We start from the raw sequence: 22,316 nt of genomic DNA on the forward strand, positions 1-22,316 counted from the left end.
ACCACGCTGCCTCTTAAAGAATTTAGTTGTGGTAACTGCTACCCACCACACGGGTTTCCACATCAGCCTGGTCATACTAATGCCGAGTACAGACTTGTACAGATGAGTAGCCGTGGCACATCACATTCTGCATCCTCACTGCTGAGCAGCATTGTACACGATGCCCTCATATTGACTGTTTGGAAGTAAAGATTAAAGGATGCTAAAAATTAAAAATCATATAAAGTCAGGCCCCTTTCCCATCCTTTGAGATTGTTTTTTCTCCTGAGGCTGGGTCTTAGGGCATTCCTCTTGTCAGTCTTCTGTGGCTTGGTAGATTTGGGAAGAGCAGAGTAACACAGTGTTAACTTGAGGCAGGGAGAACAGGGAATCGGTTGTGGAGAAAGCCTCAAAGAGCAGGGATCTTCTCTTTTGGTCTGGCAGCAGGAGTGGTCATTCTCCCTGGGTCTGGCCTGACTCCATCCTCTCGTCGGCGACTACTCTCGTGTCACGGCTGTGGGTACAGGTTCAGCTTAATGCTCAAGCTGGGTTTCTCCTCCCTTGCCGTGTGCTGGCTGCTGTGCACGGGGGAAGGTACTCGTCAGTTTTCAAAAGCTGAGACTCCTGGTAGTGAATGCATGAAACAAGCTGAAAATTAAGAGGGGGTGAATTAGGAAAAAAAACCTACCCATTTTGGTCTTTTTATGCAAAATGGTATTTGCCTTGCCATTGCTGGGGGGGCCAGAGATTGAATCTCTCCACCTGGGGAATTAAGGTTGAATGTGTATTTGCTGAATAATTAATGGAAAAGCTGAGACTCCTGACTAGCTGGGCTCAGTAGGACTTTACAGTCTGTGTTAGTCACTGGGTAGTGCGCAGCTCTGTGTCTTGGCTGGGCAGCGTTTTCACTCTGCTGGGGGTTTTCAGGCTGCTGAATGTTGTTAATCATTGTCCCAGCTGATCCTCATGACAGATGTCCTTCTGATGCCCAGTCTTTCATCAGGAGTGAAAGAAAAATCTCATTGCCTGATTTATGTGCCCTCTAATGAAAATAAGTTCCTGCCGCGTTGCTTACAGCTTTTGCTAGCTGAGCCTCTGTAATTGCATCACAGAAAAGACTCAGGGAGAAAGTTGCTTTTCTCAGTGCTCTCTTCTTTGGTTTCTCTGTCTTAACACATTTCACAATTCTTACCTGGTTTGCAATTATGTAGGCTGTAAATGCACCGGTGCTAAACATGGTTTAATGGAAAGTCTTCACTTGGAGTTTCACCTTTTATGCTGAATGTGCCTTGGACATAGTTTTCTACATCAGAGTTCCACAGCGTGCCCTCATCTGTGCTTGCAGTAGCTACAGGTAAGCACCAAATTTCATCCTATTGACATCTACAATTGAAGTGTTGTCTTAAAAACCTTATGGTTTTTAAATATTTTTTAACATTTTACCTAGCAAAATCTTTGAAAGGGCATTTTTTTGACTCCTTTCTTAGTAAACTCCCAGTCTCTGTAGATATCTGAAAGCAAGCGGTGTCCCACCTTGAGGTCAGATTACAAGTTTTGTTATGTTTTCAAGTAACAATCGCATTTTATTTCTAGAACAGCATATGACCGATACATCTGCTTGTAAACATATGGAAAATTCTTCTTAAACATTGCTGATCCCCTACTATTCTTTCCTTCTGACAACTCAGCAAACAGAAGGCAGGTGCAAGGATTTTTGGCAAGAAAAAGTTTGTGTAACTTGTTATTAAAAACCCACAATGCAATTAAATTGTCTTACACCACAGACCTTAGCAGTGAATTTTTGAGACCGCACGGCAGAACAAACCAGGACAGCAAGAGTTTTATTTCCCCTTCTAACTCTCTTACTATACTTATAATTGGAAAAGACCTGACCCTGAGAAGGCAGTTTGATTTAGTCACTGGGGAAACTCTGTGTATTTATAAAATAGTGAATCCCTGTTTCCATGAGAGAAATTCTAACTCTGGTCAATGGGTGCAGCAGCTCTAGGTTAAGGAGGAACTGGCAGCCAGCCGGCTCTGGCTGCTGGGTTTGTTTCTTTGAGCGGGATGGAGCTTGTGCGTGTAACGGTGTCAGCGTGTCATTTGGCAAGTGCCGTTATCCAGGTTAAGTGAACCAAATTCCTTAGGGTTGGGCATTCCTTATTCTCCAGCGTAAGTAGCTGCTCGCTGGCTGAAGGCATCATATGTGCTGCGTCATCCAGATTCATAGAGCTCGATGAAACCAAATTTCTAGATGTATGATGAAAGATGTTATATTACGTTGTTAGTTACTTTGTTACTTAATACCATTTCTAGATGAGCAGAAACTTGTCTTGAAGTGTATGACTACACCAGTACCTATCTGAGATTAAAATGCAAGAAATACTTGCAATCAAACCAGTTTAATTCATGTATATTTGTACAATTTGTATAAAAAAAGGAAAAAAAAAGGAAAAAGAAAAATAGGTACTTGCAGACATTAACATAAAGACCAAACAATATTTTCTATTTATTTAAAAAGCTTTAAACATACAGAAGCAAACCCCTAATTATAAATGCATAATTATGCATAGATTTTACTGTTTACACCATACTGCTGGCTGCTTTTATTTTTCACCCAGGAATCTATTTAAACTCCAAGAATTCTTAAACATTCCTCTGAGCTTCCTGGCCTCAGAACTGCTGTCTATCTTATCAAGTCATTGACCTCCAGCTGAAAACATTGCTCTAAAAAAAGAAAAAGTCAAATCTTTAATAAACAATTAAAAGTGCATTAACTGTAGAATTGTTTAATTTCATAAATGTTTAAACAAGTCAGTGAAAAACACCACCCTGTGAATTAGCTTTTTGCATTATTGATTGTAAAGTATCTTTTTAATAAGATTTTGATATTGCAAACTTTAGTCTTTCCTATTTTGTGCAACTGTTCAGTCACACGATGCGTAGTATTCCTGAAATACCCACTGCAGTACATTAACACTATTTTACATTTTTAACTGTGTATACAATGCTCTTGCTGTATATCCCTGTTCCTTCTTACAACAAAATAATTTAGCTCAATGAACAGAAGCCCACTTCTAAAAGGTGTTTTATAGTTTGTCTTGTATTTTGCAGGAGACAAATGCCTATTTCATTCTAAACAAATTCAAAAGAATGTAATGTCCCGGTAGCTAAAAACTAGGGTTGGTTTTTATTTTTGGTTGTTGGGTTGGTTTTTTTGTTTTGTTTTGTTTTGTTTTTTTTCTTTCTGTACACAGGTTTAGATAAAAAAAGTGATGGCTATTCTGCTTAAGTGTCCTTGATAAGAGAATACTGCCTCTTACAACATCTATATCCAATTCTATTACTTCAATGATCTCTAGCAAAAAATAATAATCAATGAATGGTTTCATAAACAACAGGTGATTAAAGTAAAGGATTTATTATAATCTGCTTACAGTTGTTTGCAAAGACAGACATACGTTTTTGCATAAAGATATAAATTGCTTTTTAAAACTAATTTAGTGTGTTTAATTATATGAAGTTTCTGTGAATTATGAATTGTACCAAACCAAGATTAAAAGTAATAAGGTACAAAAATAGGAGCAAACAGACAACAATTTGGACTGGGACAGGCATTTAACAGTGAAGTGTAGAATATGGCTTTGCTATTTTAATCAAGCAAAGTTACTCTGAGACAGAAAAGGAGGCAGTAACTTTGTTAATATAAAAAGCCGCTGCAGACTGTATTCACCCAGAACCTGGCTTTGAAATATTCTATTTTAGACTTTTTTTTTTTTTAAAAAAAAGTAAATGAAAAGATGGATGTATGACTGTGTCTTTACTGTAAACAACCAGTCTGCATGCTGTGTATCTCGCGCTGGAAGTTTGGCTTTCATATTGCTGTGCAGGTCAGTATTTAAAGATCTGCCTATGAATTAGACTTCCAAAATGCAAATAATATATGTATGTATATATTTATATATAGAAAAACCTCTCTGAATACAGTCTTTACAGATTACCCATTGCATAAGGCAGGTGTCATTTAAAAAGACAAGTAGCACTGACTGTCTTCGGTGCACCAAAGTGCACCTCAAAATTTGGACTCGGAAAGGGTGTAGAATTCTCAATTCAACCACCATTTAAAAGAAATGCTACATTCTGACCGGCCAAGGGACAAACTAGAGCTCAAAAATACCAGTGGCACCCAGAGAGAACACTATAGATTAGGACTCTGAAAAACTATTCTATTTAAACATGAGCATATGGTAGCAACAGTTGAGCCTTAGAAAAGTTCACCTGTCCTCTATTCTACCCCAAAATTTTGCATTTGCTTTATGAATTGTGAAATAGTGAAAGTCACCTCAAAAATTTTTTTCGTTGCAGTCTTATTCTAGAGAAAACGTTTTTGAGACAAAATCAGACCGAGTTGAACTTGTAGTGTGAGCATTTGTCTTCTCAGATCTATTTTGATTATTACAAAAATGCTTACAAAGTTACATACGGTTTTGGTTTATCACTAAAAATTCTACTCGGCTAATCTGCCCTTATCAGTACCTGACCATCCCTCTCACCAGTACGAATCTGTTCAATGTACTTACTGTAATGATCTGCATGTTCCCTTCATCATAATCAGAAATCGCTCTCCCCCATCTGAAATAATAATCTGACCTTTTAAGATGTTTTATGTGTCCAGTAGTCAAAGGAAAAACAAACAATCTGGGAAACCTTAATTAAAAAAAAAAAAATCATTCAACATCTTACTCACCCCTGTTCCCCTGAGAGAGAAAAGGAATAGAGGGCAAGAACTCACTATATCATTAAGCTGGCAAAAGCTTTGGAGAGACCGTAATTTGTCTTGTTAAATGAAACCTATGTAAAGTGGCAAACACAACAGAGTGTAGTTTCCTACAGAAATATGAAGCAGGATTTCTAAGATGTGCTCAAGTCACATACACTTGCAAGCGAGACAAAAGGGAGAAAAATAGAGAGGAAAATAGAAAGGCTTAAATACAACTGAAAAGGTTAAGTGTGGTTATTTACAACAGATACTGTAGGATGGTAAATTAGATATGATGCTAAAAAAGGCACAGCTTTCCCTTTCTTAAATACACTGTAAACGGTTCATTATGCATGCAGAACATTTCACTTTACAAAAAAATTACCTTGTTTGTTTAGACAAAGATAGTACTTAAATAGTCTCCAGCAAAATAGAGTTCTTTCAAAAATACTTTCCCATTCATCCTATTAACCATTAAAGATTTTTTTGTCTCATTTACAAAAGTTCCTTACACCTTATTTCAGGTCCTTCACAATTTATACATACAGCAATGTACAGTACAGCAAAAGACTGCAAAAAATTATTTGTAAAGCCAGCACAATAGATACTATAAATTGATACCAGGGCATTTGTTTTCACATCTTATCCTTCTTAATTAAATAGTAAATGGACACTTAACACAGTGTATATCATCTGTGATGGGATAACATGGGATAACAAATGCCACAGGTGGGGATAACAGAGTATTCCACACCAAATGTTCTGTTATTACTTTACACGTTAGGGTTTGTGTGTGTATATGTGTGTATATATAGGTTTTGTTTGTTTTTTTACAAGAAAAGAATATTAATGCCCCATATTGACTTTACGTTTTATGTGCAAACCAAGGGTAAGCTTTAAAAAGTTCTCATTAGTTCTCGAACCCTTTTAAAACAAGCAAACAATACCAGAAACTACATGGCATATTTAAAACTCCATCTGTTAAAATATCAAAATCAAAGAGTTATTGACTAGATATGGCTTTTCATCCAGAGGAACAGGAACACTTTCTAAGTGTTTAGGGTTATGGGGTAATTTCCAAACATCTAGGTCTTGCCAAATCCAAGTCAACTGCTTTTCATTCCCCAAACCCTTCGTATGATTTTTAGACTATTCAGAGATTGCTGAACAAGTGTAAATAGCATGTTTAAAATATGGTTTCTTGGGTCCTTCATGGGTGTGGAATAACACAGGGAAACTTAAGGCAAAGTTCTTCCATTTAAGACATTTTCTATCACTTCCTGTGAAAGTACAGGGGCTTGGCATTCCCAGATTCCACCTTTGGTAGCTGGTCACTGATGATTTCCACCAGCATGGCTGGAAACTCTACTTTCAGTGCCTGAGACTCTCGGAAGGTGTAGAAGCAGAATTCCAATAAGTCACTAACAAGCTGAAATACAGAAAGAAGCACTTTTTAGGAAAAACACAAGAGAAATTCGCATGCAAATGACAGCTTATTGATAACTGATTATTACCAAGAAATTGCACCTTACTTTGACTCGGGAGCCCATTTGCAGGGGTGAGAAAGCAAACAAAAGAACTCAAATCCCAAAGTGCTACTTAGCTCGTTAAGTCAGTTAACTAGAAAAAAACAAGATACCACAGATTTGATTTTTCAGCGCAACTGCACTTTTCATTTCACTAACAGGCAACTGGGCCACCATGAAAACTCATAGATACTCCACGTCTATGCAAATAAAGCCGCCTGCGCAGAGGGAAAAGATCAGCCATAAACTATCGTATCTCTACATTTCAGCTGGATGCGTGTTCATTAAATCAGATTATTTGGTTAACTTCCAGTCCACTCTCCAGGGGCCACAACCTACAACTGCCAGAGCAGCTGATGTTTTTAGCTCAACAACATGAATGCTGTGTCACACTGTAGCGTTTCAGGTTTTATAGCATCGCAGTCCCTATGAAATTGTTCATCTGGTAACGCATTTCTATTTATATATAAATTAATTTTTTAACGCATACTTTTTTTCTGCTTACTACTCATTGAACTATAGAGACAACATTTAGGGTATTATTTCTTTTTGAAAAAAAACCCAACAAACACAAAACCAACAAAACCCCAACACTTAAGTGCTCTGTTTTTGTAGTGGTGGCTAACAGCACGCTTTTGCTTTCTCTCACTGGATTAAGCGTAACGCTGAGAATTTTAAAGATAAAATTTTCTAATTAGCTCTTAAATGACACAAAAGGAAGCCTTGCTCTGTAACACTGCAAGTACCGAGTTACCTGTTAGTGCGGGACCACCTCCACTAGCAGAACAAAGCTGCCCCTTACACTGCGCCGTGGCGCTCCTTTGGCTTCCTCTGGCTGCCAGAGGTTTTCACAGGTGAAACCATTAGCACCGTTCTCCCAGATGGCCCCTGACAGCCGTTGTGTCATCCTAGCAAAGGTGGTCTCCGGCTGGAACAGGAACGCGAGCTGAAGTACTAAACGGCGTACAGGTACCACGAGCTTTTTGGTGTGTGGAAAAAAACCCCATGTGTCTTCAAAGCACCAATAAATGTAGTCTGACGCCTTCTACCTTGTCTCAAGTTGTGGTGTTCTCATTTGTCAGTTACAGAGCTTCATCCTGGTCTGCATGTTACAGGACTACAAGAATTCACAAGAATTTTGGCTATTGAGCATTTTAATTTGTTTTGCCTCGTGTTCTGTGCTGTTTTCTCCACACAGAGTTGCAAACTGCAGCTTATCTTTGCTATAAAACAACACGCCATTAGAGCAAGAGAACTGTGGAAACAAAACAACCTCTTCCAGCATCACTGTTTGTTCAATTAATTCTATTTTAACAATAAAAAACACGGCAAAGCAATCTTTGTGTCTCAACCTACATGCATGCAGGCTTTTGCTGGGTTAATTTCACACAGTACTTTGATACCATCAAGCAATATTATTCATGGCTTTTAGTCACAAGTGAATATTATTTCAAAACAAGGTTTTTTGGTTGCTGTGATCTAAATGCATCCCCCCTAATGCCTTACTGTATCTTGGACCCTTTGCAATCTTTAAGGAAAAACTAGTCAGTCAAGAGGCAAGTCAGCTTCTGAGGCACCTATGAGTAAAGTGCATCTAGGTTTCAGTTAGTATATGAACCTCCATTGCAGTTCGCCAAATCACTGTTTTTACAACTGAAGAAAAACTAGAGCCTCTGCCATTTAAAAATTCAAGTTATGCACAGCTTAATTTTGGTGCCTTACGTCCTTGCAAAGGGCTTAAGCCATTTCTGCCTCTGTAGTTTATCAAACACAAGTTAGTCGTTTCAATTCTTGGTGTGTAGAGTTGCACTGTGCAGTAAAGCCCCTTTTAGAGCAAATAAAAGTGGATTTCTGGAAGGCAGAAAAGGAAATAAACAAAAAAATACAGGCACCAACAGACTACTGTCCTGTTGCACTATGCCTTATTACTTATTTCCAGGACTTTCACAGCTGTTCTTGCAAACGTACAGCAAGTTATGAAGAACACAGAGAAGTGCTGAGATCACTTGAACGCATGACTTTCTGCTATTGAGCACTACACGGGTCTGCTGTTGCTTAGTTCATTCCCGATGATCTGGCATGTCATGAAGCAATGCTAATTAAACAAACGGATGCATGCTAAATAAGTAGCATAGACATAATTTGGTTTTCAAGGGAAAAAACTGCTGCTGTTCAAAGGCTTACTCTACCCATTAGGAGGTTGTTTCTGCATATACCGTGTGCCAAAAACATTCCAGATGTAACACAAAACCAAACAGAGTGAAGGAAACGGTCTCTTGGTATAACGACCACTACCTCCTCCCTGCCTGCGTCACCAAACGCCAGCACCTAAGCAAACCGAGCCCTGCACCCTGACACAACCTTGATAACGACCTGTTGAATGTGCTGCTTTTCATAGGCTCCAACGTGAGTAGTTTCACATCACTGAGTGTAACTCAGGCAGCTGGGATCACCTCTGCTGCTGCCAGCCATCCACGCTGTGCCGATGGCTCACCGCCTGTGCGGTCCCAGCCAATCCCTGCCTCATCACACTCATGCAAAGCCTCTGAATGCAGTGAGATGGGCATCACAGAAAAGCCTATGTGGAAACTATTAGTTCTGCTTTTTTTAGCAAGCTTTTAGTAGTATCAGGTACTTATTTATGTCTGCTAAATATGCGTACAAAAGGGGAAATGAAAAATGGTAACATTCATGGAGAAAGCATCATCAATTCTATATAATAAATGACTGCACACTCCAGTGGGTGATCATGGATACTACCCTAACATGGCACACTATGGGTCTCACCACAGAGGACAACAGTTAAGTTTACACAGCAAGTTAAAATACCTAGAACCCACTATCAGGTAATACCTGGGTTCGGAGACTTAAGAATAATATATATTCCATACCTATTCAGTCTTTTGTTCCTCTCTTTTTTCAGCTATCAACTTTAACATACTTGACAATAATCAACCGCTTTAAGAAAAAGGGAGCATTAGGAAGCATGTCACAAGGCACGTGGGACTGCGGTCAGGATCTTTTTAACGGTGACCTTATATGCTGCCTGGCTTTTGGGGCTGGGGAAGTATTTCTAGCACGAATTTCAAACAGAGAGGAATGAATGTGGGAGAATCGAAGGCCAACTCAGAGGTACTAAAATGTAAACAATATGATAAGGTCAGCTAGAGAAGGCTGCAAGACCACGAACAGTGCTCTCATCTGCAGGCGCGTTCCCATACATTTTGAAAGGTACCATTGCCCCTGGCCACCCAGCAGCCTCGGCATGAAGATGCACTGAAGGGATGAAGAACTCACATTCCACACGCAATGTTCATTTTGAAATCTGAGTACCTGCCTCTGCATCCCAAGCACCACTCGTCTGATAGAGCTTTGATTTATAACAGGTAAGTACTGAAGCCAGTCTTTTGCTTTAAAAGAGAAGATCCCTTCTTCAGTAAGGAAATGAAAAAGGTTGCTTTCTTTCATAACACACAAGTGCTGTCACTGCAGCCACAGTGACTGATACACCGGAGGTTACACGTGAGGTAATGCAAACTAGCCAGCACCTCCAAATTAGGCTTACGAATGCTCTAGATCAAACAGGCTTCTGATTGTTCTTCAAAGGCTTGTAAAATCCCTGTGCCCTAAGAACTCTCGACTACATTTTACCTGACTGCTTTTACCCTCTGCTTCTGGTGGAAGTGGAAATGCTGACACCTCCTCCAGTACAGCAGCGTGAAAGGCAACTCTAATTAAGCAGCGTTAATGAAAGCACCACTGTTTCCACAAGCGGTGCAACAGTGACTAGAAACGTATTTACTTTTACAGTCTCCGATTATTTCCGCTACTGAAGCTGGCTTCTGAAGAGTTACAGCTTAGCACCGCACCGACAGTAAAGGCCACAACTCAAACCATTCCCATTTCCTCGGGATGCAATGAGGATATTGTTCTTACCCTTTTAGTAGGTGGTCAGTTCAAGTCTTTTTGGAGCTGGCAATAAACCCCGGCTCGGTACCTTCGGCAGCGCTGCAGGCCTCCCTCTGCACACAGGGCGATCGGGGCAGTGCCGGGGGCCGGAGCTCAGCTACCGCCCGCTCCCAGCCGGCAGCGCCGGGCTCGGCCCACCTGGCTGCTGGGGATCTCCCAGGATGGCGACCGCAGGTCAGGACTGCCATGTCCGTGTCACCCAGACTGCTGTACGACATGACAGCTCTTCTGCCGGCAAGCGGATCAGCTGTTAGCTGTAACACTTCACCACTTCAGTCATTAATTATGAAGCTTTCTCTCATCGCTATCCTGCAGAGTCTGCTGCCTTTAAACATTTTCAAGGCTACACCGGTCTTTGTAATGCCGGGATTTTTACTTAATCAATCTTTGCATTTGTATGCTGCATTAAGCACCTCTGAGAAATAGGAGTATTAATTAAACATCATTTTCTGTTATTAGGGTTGGGGTTTCCATAAAATGGACTTTTTCACCCATATTGTTCTTCATAATTAAAAAAATGAAGCCTTTAATGAAGTCCCTGAAGTTAATACAGTAACAGTGACCTTCGAGCACTTGCAGAATTTTTAAAGCAAAAAGAATTTATTTTAGTTTGGCAATCTCATCGTGCCCTCGTAATTCCAGAAACCGTAAGAGCTGTCTGATTTGCAAGGGTGCACATCTCTGTGCTCAGTTAGTTTTCTGACTCCAGAAAGCCCGCAGTCACTTCTCTATCAAGAGCATCTTTGTGATTAAGCCTACTGATACAGCAATTAAGACAGCAGGAGGGTAACAACACAATGCTGAGTAATTTCTTCCTATTATTAGCTACAGCTATTACTGTCAGAAACCTCAGTGTTCTCATACAAAAATGACACTCCAAAAACCTTTCTCTGTCCCCTTCAGGAATGGGCGTCTGCCTGTTCCCTACACAACACAGCGCAGGTGTCTGCTGGGAGGAGGCAACCTTGCAGCTCTACGCGATGCAACTGCGCAGCCTTGGTGACTACCTGCCCCGAGCCAGGCTCCCTGGAAAGACAAGCTGCTGCCCATCAGCTGAGCAGCGACGTTCTGCCTCTTGCTTTCAAAACCTGCACATTTCAAACCACACAGGAGTCAGGAGCCTGTGGCTCTGCTCAGGTAAGAAGCAGCAGCTGAGGCCAGCCAGCCTCCTTCCCCGGGGCAGCAGGGTCCTGGGTGAGTCTGGGATTATTGCAGCCTCCTGCTTTTCCCCCTTCACGCAGTGCATACAAAGCTCCTGTTTCACAACTGGTAAGTTAAGGAAAACCATTGCCAACCACGTCTTGACTATTCCCTAACCACTGTACTCCCCCTTTTGCTCCTGGTTCTACGAAAATCCCATGATGTAAATTATTTATTACTGTGAGGGCTCAGAATGTAGATTATTCCCCCCTAGGATGGCTCACAAGCTGATTCTCAGGGGTACAGATGTCACTTGGTGCCACAGTGGCTAATTCCTAGCTGCTTATGAAATCCTGAACTCTAACCCAAAGAGTAAAACCTACCACAAACACAGGGGAAACAAGGTAGGACCAAGGGATGAAGCCTCTGATTACACCTATGCAGTGTTATTTACCTCATGCTAGCAACGAGTAAAATTCGTATGAAATACATATGGATTAGGCACTAACAGTATCTGACCACAGCAAACGTGGAACCTAGTTCTGCCCAGACAGGTGCATTTATCTGATGTCGGCACTGCACTCCTATCACCAGGTTTTCTTCATAAACATGCGCATATTGAAACCACAGCACTTGACACTTGGACATGACATGGAGGAACCTCAGTTGAACTCATTTTGCACGCCTGGAGGGTGCATGCAAATGCACAGTATCACGCATCACGAAGCATCCTCAGCCCTTGGCCAGGGTCAGTTTTGAGCCAAGTCTCCCTTGCTCTTCTGTTGACTTCTAGCGGGGTTTGCCCTACTCCAACAGCTACTTATTAACATGAAGGAGAAGAGATCCAACCACCACAGACCGAGCAAGACAACTCAGGGAGCTGGGAATCAATTTCTCACTCGACAGATGCACATTAGCTGCTGTGACACACACCCACGCACACGCTTACATCACTGCTGCTTCCGCAGGGGCCACACCAGGAGCAGGGACTGGATCTAGCCGCTGAGTAAACAGAAAATGCCTACTCTGAGAATTCAGGCACTGGGCTCCAGACAGTTCCCGAGCTATGGGACACAACTTTGGCAGATCAGCAGCGGGAGTAAGTGCACCCAAAGGTGCTGGCAACAGCTGAGGGGCTCATCTGCAGCTTCGTATTTGCGGGATTAAGCACCTGCAGAGGCGCATCTGCATCCACCGCAGCGTGCCTTGCAAACCCGCCCCGCGAGGATCTGTGCCCTTCCTCCCACTGTCTGCTTTGTCAGTGAGTGTAATCCTGGCACTCTCAGCCTATGGAAAGATCCACCTCAGCTATAAAGTATTCCCTTCAGGAACCATAAAAAATTAATTATTCAGCAGCATGAGCCTTAAAGAATTTATTTTTGTTTGGCAGAAAATATCAACAAGCAAATGACAGTGCACTGCTCTGCCTTGCCAAGCCAAGGGGAAGGTTCACATTAGGGTTTAATGTTATGGCACCGAAACAAAAGCCCTCAACTCAAAATCTGTTTAGGATCAGCCAGATTGAAACCAAATTCAGCTTTTGTTCTGCAAACCGCCTAACCATACACCACACTCTCTGTACGAAATGAGGCTTGCCATGCAAGACACAACCCCTCCTGCCAAAGCCAACAGGAGATGCTGAGGAGGATCCAAATGAAGTTTTTGATACCATGTGTGGTACATCTGTTTGCAATGTTCCTGCATGCCGTTTGTCTGATCACATTGTGCGCTTCACCTACGTCCAAGCGCTGCATGTGCATCTCTCCCTGAAATGCCCACGGCCATTCATGGGCACAAGCCCGGAAACCTGTGTGTCCTGGATAGCGTAGCAAGGACAACCCACCTCTCTACGGTTCTCAACGTGTAACACCGCTTCGTGAACCGATGTGCGCAGGCCAGCTACAACAGTAGAAATACAAACCCTCCAAGGAGGGAATACATTGCTGCCCTCAGCGCTCCCAGAAGATACCCACACTGGTGTCCATCCACACAAGCAAGGCTGAGCCACAGCACAACAGCAAGTCAACAGCAACAATCTACTCCTCCCTGTCATCTTGTGCCGAGGGAGAGGACGGGTGCACAGTGCAACCAGACGGATGCTGCCAGCCAGCGCCTGCTGTAGCAGCAGCCACTACTTCCATGCAGCATCACGCAAAGAAAGCATTTCGGCGCGTGGCAGCACTCATGCGAACTGCTCAGCCGCCTGCAGGCATGCTCCTAAAGCTGAGCACAGGTGTGCGCATACACGTGCGTGAAACCATGTTTATCTTGTCTGCTTGGGATGGGTTTCGATCTCTTATTTTTCGGTTCTGCTTTTGGTGCTTTGAGGCTTTATGGATCGTTAAATAAAGTTGCTGATTTTTTCAAATATTTAAGTGCCTACCTGGCTGCCTTGAAAATTTCTTTTTTCCTCACCTCGGCACTTTTCTACCTGCACATATGTTCCGTGCGTGGATGAATGATTTAGTATACTGAGCACTGTAAAACCATCTTGTTTGGGGTTTTTTCTTCCTCATGTTATGTAAGCCAAGAAAACTGTAATTTGATATTCTTGTGCCCTTTATTTCGCATAGTCCTCAGAAAGACTACTTAGAAATGAGGTCGATGAAAACAAGTGTGAAGGTGCAAAGAAGCAGTATTTTTTTTATTGTTTATCGCTACACTCAGGTAAAACGAACTCCACAAATGATGAGATGCATTTGCTTTGCTCTGATGGAAAAGCTGGAGGCAGCAGAAGAGCTGAATAAGCACAAATTCTGCACCAGTCCCTCTGGGCTTGCGCTGCAAATGCCAATGCTGTGGCTACAGCAGCATGCAAACACGGGGCCTCAGCTCCAGCTAGACTGCTCAGCACCAAATGTATTCTGATCCTCTAAAACTATAATGGAGTTAAATTCAAAATACATAGGTGACAGCTGAAAAAGTGCTCCTCCTATACTAAGGAATCAAGCAGAAAATTTGCATTTACATTGACAGAACGGAGAAATTCTGCACCAACAGGCAGTGGGGGAGAGAAGAGCAATTCTCACTTCTCATTAATAACATCACCACTCTAAATTTATTACAATGGATTTTGAAAACAAAAAAGCAAAAAATCAGTTTTAAAGAAAAAAAAATAAACAAGTGCCTTTGTTGAACAAGTTTCCAATACCATCTCTGAAAGGAAGCACTGTTGTGCAGACAACTGGCCTTTTTAACAGAGAATGCTGACAATGGGACTTTCTTTAAAAAGTCCTTTGTAAGAAAGTGCTCTATTAAAGCAAAAGTCATGTAAAAATAGCTTAATTAAAAATTAAATAAAATGCAAGAGCAGTCTGCTTCCTCTGGTTAGTTCAGCTCCCAATGGTTAATGCTGTGTTTTGGAAAATGTCTGTAGGACATGGTAGCATTCTCAGTAAGTGCGAGTCTGTCATCCAGTTACCTTAACCACACAAACACAGCCATTTAAATAACAAATCATAGACACTGCCTATTCTGAAGAGGATTAGAGAACTCCATAAACGCAGGGGGTTTGTTATGCTGCCCCGAGGTTCAGATGTGAATAACTCGCAAATGATTTTACGACCCACCCCCTTTCTTTCCACTAAAACACTACAACTTCCTTTGCTGGCACCGAGCAAGTGAAACCCGATCGCTGAAGAATGAGCTATTACTGCAGTACTAATAATACTCTCCCTGCCTCCCACTAAGACTTGCAATGTTTTAATGAACAACAGAACAATATTTGAAAAATAGTTCCATATGTACGTTCTGTAAACAGACCTCAGGCTCTTCTACAGATTTGACCTGAAGTGCACTGTACTGTACTGTCTCTACAGAACGGAAATTTAAGTTGAGCACAAAGAAGTACATTTATATGCAGGCTCCGAAAGCAAGCGCTGGAGGTTCTTCATGCAGTGAAGTTACTCCCCTGCCCACCCAGGATGGAGTATGACAGTTTTCTCCTTTGCTGCAGTTTTAGTGGGAGGTGATCAGCGTGTGCTGCTGGGCTTCAGCCTCTGCTCACGGGACCCCTCCTCTCCTGGACCCAAATGTGACTAATGGGTGCTCTTGTCGGTCCCAAGCATCGCCCATCGCTTGCTGCACCGTGATGCAGCTTCAGAGAGGACAAGGGGCTGGTGCCTGGGGCACGGGGGAAAACCCCTCAGCTCGAGGAGATCGTTACAGCTCAGTCACTGGCTTCCTCTGTGAGGACTCCGGGCTCCGTTATGGAGAGTGTGGAGATCCACCCCCACTGCTGCTCAAAGCAGCTGGACAGGTCAGTCTCTGCACTTAACCATGTTACTGGCTAAAACCAGGTCGCTCCCATCTCAGCATCTCAACATTACGGATACCCCCTCTGAAAATACAAGCTCGTTCCGTGCGCTAGGCACCTGCCACAAGCCTACAGAGTCACTCTGGGCTGAGCCACCAACAGCCTGGGTGTTTTGGGACTGAACTTTTGGTTTCCCATGTCATTCATCATGCATATAAAACAAATACCTTGCACTGGAGTAAGACAGTGTGGTTCTAGAAAGAACCTAACAATACGGCAAATCTTGTATTTGAAAAGCTCAAGTAAACTTTCTGACACCCAAGATAGCTCCAAGGTCTTAATACATCTTTTAAAGTCATCGTTACTACAACCCCAGCTGTAAAAGATCACCAAATTAATTCAACATTTAGTAACACAACAGGCACGCTAGATGCCCAACACACGAATCCAGCACCTCTCACTGAGAAGCGACTCACGGGATGCTCTGCATGGTGCACTTGTGCTGTGCCTCACTTCAGGTCACAGCTAACACCACTTCTGAAGAGCCTCTGACCCCACCAATAGCTCCACTGACCTGAAGTGAAACATTGGAGGAACACAGTGCCATCTAACATAGGAGAAGGTAGCAGGACCCAGCCCTTAATAACATATTTTCTTATTTTACTTGGCAGTTGTCCTTAAATTCATCTAGCAACTTCTCTCAGATGTTCCTTTAAAAAGAATTTCATTTTTTTCCTCCCTGTTAGTTAACACAATTAAAGACTAGTAGTTTACCTTAATGGAGAGATTTTTGCTTAACTTGTCTGCACTCCCTGAGGAGTTATACTTACATCATGCATGGAGTCAAGAAGTTTAGTCAGTTGGTAGAATCTCTGCCAGCTTTGCCCAGAGTTACTTGGACATTTAGTTACCATCTTCTTTAGTTCTTTAATGTAATTTGCCCTCATTTCTTCAAATGCAGCTTGGCTTTTGAGACCATCCTTGGGAACTGTCATTGAAAAGACAGTCTTACATTAATATTAACTGTATTGCTTATTTTTTTGATGTGCATACTTAAAAAGTTACACTAGTTAATGGATTAAAGAATTAAACTTCTAGCAAAGTCCATAATTTTACAGACATTGGTAAGCAATCAACAACATCATACAGATTTTCAAGTGATTCAAGCATCCTCTCCAGATCTGTGATTGCAGAAGTTGTGGCAGAGGACAAGATAACATCTCAGAAATACGACACATGCTAACCTCATGCTGAAACTGTTTTTAATACAACTTAACAAAAAAAAAAAAAAAAAAAAGGCAGATGGATCAAGGGTATTTTTTTTAGAAGTTGAGAAGATGATTTATCGTTCCTGAATGATTCTCCACACTTGCCAGAGAAGGGGAAGGTACAGAATTACAGCTGTTATGTGCAGAAATGCTAGACCAAGCGACACGTTTTTATGCCATCACATAACATCTAAAATGTCTTTGAACATTAGTAAGCATCTGCGTAACACCTAGAACAAACAGAGACATTATTCTGCATGAAACAGACTATTTTCCAAACAGGCATCCTGACCCAGTGTTTGACCACGACATACAGTTGCAATTATTTCTAGTGCCCTACCAAATCTCCCATCTGCCATAGGGATCGTTTCACGAATGGGCTGAAAGCGGAGTTTTCTGATAGTTTTTACTGGGACTGGTATCAGCAAGGCTAATTACAAAAGCAAATACCCTGTTCCTTTACACACTGCAAGCGCCCTTGCACTCCAGCAGGTTCTGCCCCAAACAGGAATGGCTTATAGGGTCAGATCTCTAGGAAAACCCCAAAGAGGTTATTAACAACATTACACAAAATGTTCTGGTGTTTCAATACCTGGATCAGTTGAATACTGCTTAACCACCAAATATTTTTGTGCTCTGCATCTTTAAAATGCTATTCCTCAGAAGGAAAATAAAATACTACACTGTACAGGAGTGAGTTTATTTTCTAAGCAAGCCAGAAAGCTATGCCAGAGTAAGCTAAATGGGAAGTTACTTATTAAAAAAGGAAAGAAAAAAACCAGGCAATCTTCCAATTTAGCTCACCCTGACTTAACATCTTCACAAAAATTGTTTTGTTCATCCATTCCCTTTCTCTTTGCCTGGGAACTACCTTCTATCCCACTGAAATCACATCATAAGCATGTAACAACCACCCAAATGGCTCCAGAGTAGAAGCTTTAAGAAAAAGCACCAGTATCTTCTCTGACCAGTATCTACTACAGCAATTTAGCAACGTAAGACAAGGAGGAGCTCTACTACTACATGCACAGCAAGGACTGTTATCAAGTGCTGGAAGGGGGCACAAGGAGAAATCTTTAGAAAAAGCCTAGGAAGTAGCTCACCAACCTGCCTAACACTCAGTAAATATTATACAGTTATATTAGATAAATGCAGTATTTGATTTTAAATTCTAGATGCCAAATCTCTCAGTCAGCTGACAGACAGAAGAAACTGTGTGGAACAGATGTACAAATTCAGTTCAAGCTGAATGAATATAGAGACACCAATCAAGATGAGCAAAGCCATCAGAGCACACTGTGGCCCTTGCACAAAAGACATGGGCTTTACAGTTCCTTTAATATTTACAGGCCTGTATTCCTACATGCTACTTAAAGGCTGTCAGAGCCACTCTTTCTTCATCTGCTGCTAGGTATTTTACTGTTCTGTCTGAAAATTATTATACCATCACCCCAGCCAGATTTTTAAGAAAGAAAGAAAGACCACAAATAAAGAGAACTCAAGCAAAACATGAAATTTTGGAGGTTTGCCCAGTGTTTCTGATTTTACTTATTAAATGCTGCAATGCTTTTGGCAAACTCCCAAAATCTATGGTCTGTGGAAAGCAAGAAAACAATTGAGTTGTAATGTGTGGTTTCTTCCACATGTAAGTGGAGTGAAACTTCCTTGATGTGGTCATCATGAAAGTTTCAGAATAACTTGTACTCTGCACATCACACAATTCAATAAAAAAATTTAAGTGAAAACAAACCTGAAGTTTTCTGTCATAAGGTTGTATCAAAGCGCAATCATTCAAACCCAGGGTTGCCGCCCTTCACATGACACTTTCTGGGTTTTATCACTGCCTTCATTTCCATTTCTCTCTCCTCTCTCCCTCTCTCCCATAAATACCCCGATTCTCCCCAAACAAACTATTTTTAGTAGGCTTTCTAGTGACCGTGGTGTGTGTTTCAAAGGGACCCGGCTAGCTGAAGTTAATTGGCCAGGCTGATCTCGCCTAACAGATTCTCACAATAAGTCATTAGTTAACACTCTCAAGAGGGCACAATAATAAATACCCAGTTTAAAGAAATTCTGCTGTGTTTTCAGAATGCCCTTAGGCTCTTTTTCTAAAGATTCTCCTCTTTAGGGCTGATTAAAAAACAGCAGCGCCAGATCTCCAATCCAGACACTCTCTCGAGAACATTTTGGGAGCTAGACCCCACCCCCACCCCAAGCACATCCATGTTAAGCACTACTAGCTGCTTCTGGAAAGACCATGAGTGACCACTTTCAAAAAAAGCCCATTTACCCCCTGCGGGGCTACCCCAGAGCATAGCAGCTCTCCACAGTCCCAGTTTCACCAGCAGACCATGTCCCCAAGCCCTCGGGTGAGTGGGACCTAGTGGTCAGACCCTGTGGGCTGGGATACAAAGCGCTCCCCAACCGGTGCTGTCTCTCCCCATGCCAGGGAGCTGGGACAGCTTCAACGGGAGGGAGGGAGACCACTGAGGCCAAAAAACTTCCAGCCCCAGGAATTTTCTGTTAACAGATGGGAGATGCTCTGTGCAGCACAAGCCCAGGCAGCCCCCGGCCCCAGCAACCTCGGGTGTGCGCCCTGCTGCCGACAGCTTGCAAGCGAAAGCCAGAATAAACGCAGCAGCAATTGTACTGGAATTGGAGTTTGCAGTCTTTTCAGTAAGATAACATCAAGAGATCTACTAATTACTGCACAGTGCTCTAACAAACACCAAGATGTAATTTTGTATCTTAAGAAAAATCAAAGCATGACCCTCGAGAGAAAAATAAAGCATGCTAAACTTTCAGAGACCTGTGAAAGGGCTTACCATTCTCAATTCACTTGGCATTGGAAAACTGCACATTTAGCAGTACAGGCAACGTACATCTTTTGATCTTGAAGGTGACATCAAGTCACCCAAACCTGTGGCTTTGAGTGCTGAGTGGGGATTTCTCCCCAGTCCCCACAACTGTTGTGCTTCCTTGGCACGCCTGGCCAGCTCGAGGGGTTCCCGTAGAGAGAGGGGAGGCAAAGCCCCTTGTCCAGCCACTCCTGTCCTTCCAATGCCCATGACACATTCAAACTGCAAAGACACTTCCCGTGCAAATGAGGAGTGAGATCTGCAGATAAAACCTAAGACATAAAACCAGCCTTATTCCTGCAGCCTTGCTGGAAACAGTTTGGCTCTTTTGTCACATCAGTTAAAATCACTGCACCTCTTTGTGAACTGGAATATTTTCAAGTATTCCCATGTAACCGTGAATCTAACTTACCTGTGCTTAACAGCAGCAAAACTTTCATTATAGTGTACTCCTCAAAGCTAAGCTGCAAGCGAACAAACTGCAGACTGATCTGGTGCATCCCCTGGCACAGTTCAAACATAGCAGACTGGCGCATCCGTTCCCTGCAAAGAGAAAGAAACAAAATATAGAGGATAAATTCAGGAGAGCACCAACATGCATGGGGCAGCCCACGCACGAGAAAAGCAAGGTGTGACCTGGAAACAGAACACTGATCGTGCAGAGGTCGTAAGACACGCCGCAGCTGCAAAGTTCAGGTTCAGTAAGGAAGCTGGGGACTTCAGAGATGAAGCTGGAGGCCTGCCTGGTCCCTGTGCTCCTGGTCTGGCAGAAAAACTCACTGCCTGAGAGCTTTGGGGGACCCGAGCATCACCTTGCTCAACTCATACACCATCCTCAATGGATGGCTGAGTTCACTTCGCTATTGGCAGACCACAGGCAGCATTAACAACCACCCCCCCTAAAAGGAATAGAAACAAATGCAATCTGAATTTTATACACTGACAATGTTAATGACCTGGTAAAAATGTTTTAAATTGTGTTTGAATTGTCAGCATTTGTTCAGCTCTGCCCTGGACTGATGGCAATGAGCCTGCTGAAGGGGTCAGAACTGGTGCAATAGGGAACCTACACCCATTGCACGCATGTTTGAGATCATACGTCCATCAGCTGATGTACAGGCAGAAACAAGTTTCAGAAGTGTCTGGTGCAAAGATGAGCTGGGGGAAAGGACAGCCAAGGAGGACTGAGAGCCTCACACCTGCAGCCTGCACCACGCTGCATGCCCTGGCCCCAGCCCAGCGGCCTCCAAGGCTGCCAGCAGCCACGGGCAACAGGAAAACCCATGGCAAAAAGCTCCGCTGCCCACTGCACACGGTCGAGTCCACAAGCCAGCAGGGCCCTGGGATCAGGGATTTCTGACATGCCAGCAGACATCTTGACTCTTCTCATCCTGAACAACACAGTCCCGAAAAAATACAGCTGGCAGGTTTGGAAAATGGGGAAGTGGGTTAACAAAAATAAAATAAAATAAAATGCATGACTTCATGTTACTGTGTTTATGTCTACAGAGGAGTCTGAAGTTAAGAAGCAATTGGGATGACCACTGCCTCAGCCAGCAGCACTCAGGCATCCTTCACAAGTAACCTCCATTTCAAAATCTCTGATCACTGCTTTTCCTGAAAATCCAACAGGTCTAGCTCCACAGATGAAAGTGTAGGAACAACAAAGAGAAATGATTTTCCAGTCACTGAAGTTCTTGTTAATAGGCTACACTGGACTTCCCACAGGGAATTCTTAGTCTAACTGTTGCAATGCTGTCTTACTTATACACCAAAATATTCAGAAATTCTGTATGTTTTTTCCAGAAATAATAATCTAATATTATGTGGGATAGAGGAGTATATAATAAAACTATCTCGTTCATTAATACAGATTTTTGCCTGTTACATTGTAAAATAATGATACATGACTTGCATCTAATTTACTCTTCTTTTTCTTTAAATATACTTTGAAATATTTAGCTTCAGATCCTATCTCTCTTCTTCGAGGCAATGCCAGGCTAAGCTATCCTGCAAAAGTTTCAGGCAGCATTAATTAGGATTTTGATATACTTCTAAAGCAGCTATCCCAAACCACAATAGCTACAGCATAGAGCCACTAAGAATTGCCCGTCTCGTTTTGAAACTATATGTGGGTATTTAGACAAGGCGCTATAATTGTTTCATGACCGCTACTTTTTTTTTTAATTGCTCAACAATAATTGTCTATATTTCTTCAAACATTTTTTCACGTAATTGGGGAATTGGATGAAGTTCAGCTAATTATTTTAACCAAGCAACTGCCTTTTCAAATATACAAATTGGCTGGTGAAAGAGAAGAATCATACTGTGTGCAAACAAAGACTGACGTAATTTTCCTGGTGTTTTATTTCACTACTGCCAGAGCAGATTTTATTTTCCTCCTTAATACTAATAAAGCAGACTCCCCATTGTTATATGGGCTCTGCACTCTTCCCCCACTCCACCCTCTTCTCAAGACTAAGAACTTCCAGCTTTTTTTTTTTTTTTAATTTAATAGTGGTAGTAATGCCATGTTTGTTTATTTTTATTATGCATAATGGA

The 22,316-nt window shown here is 42.2% G+C and overlaps 1 protein-coding gene across 3 annotated transcripts in view; it reads right to left on the reverse strand.

Moving 5' to 3' along the window:
* Positions 1 to 2,464: 2,464 nt before the first annotated feature.
* Positions 2,465 to 22,316, reverse strand: part of NR3C2 (nuclear receptor subfamily 3 group C member 2) — a 214,141-nt gene continuing 194,289 nt past the window's right edge. For 2 of the 3 annotated variants that reach the window (XM_040582401.1, XM_040582394.1), the window contains 3 exons: positions 20,167 to 20,297; positions 16,459 to 16,616; positions 2,465 to 6,167 (listed from right to left, as the gene is read on the reverse strand). In XM_040582401.1, coding sequence (XP_040438335.1) covers positions 6,012 to 6,167; positions 16,459 to 16,616; positions 20,167 to 20,297 — 445 coding nt within the window. In that variant the 3' untranslated portion in view covers positions 2,465 to 6,011. The remainder of the gene's footprint in view (positions 6,168 to 16,458; positions 16,617 to 20,166; positions 20,298 to 22,316) is intronic. The other variant, XM_040582405.1, reaches the window with a different exon arrangement.

The sequence above is a fragment of the Falco naumanni genome, chromosome 1, assembly GCF_017639655.2.
Source record: "Falco naumanni isolate bFalNau1 chromosome 1, bFalNau1.pat, whole genome shotgun sequence".
Taxonomy (NCBI): Eukaryota; Metazoa; Chordata; class Aves; order Falconiformes; family Falconidae; genus Falco; species Falco naumanni.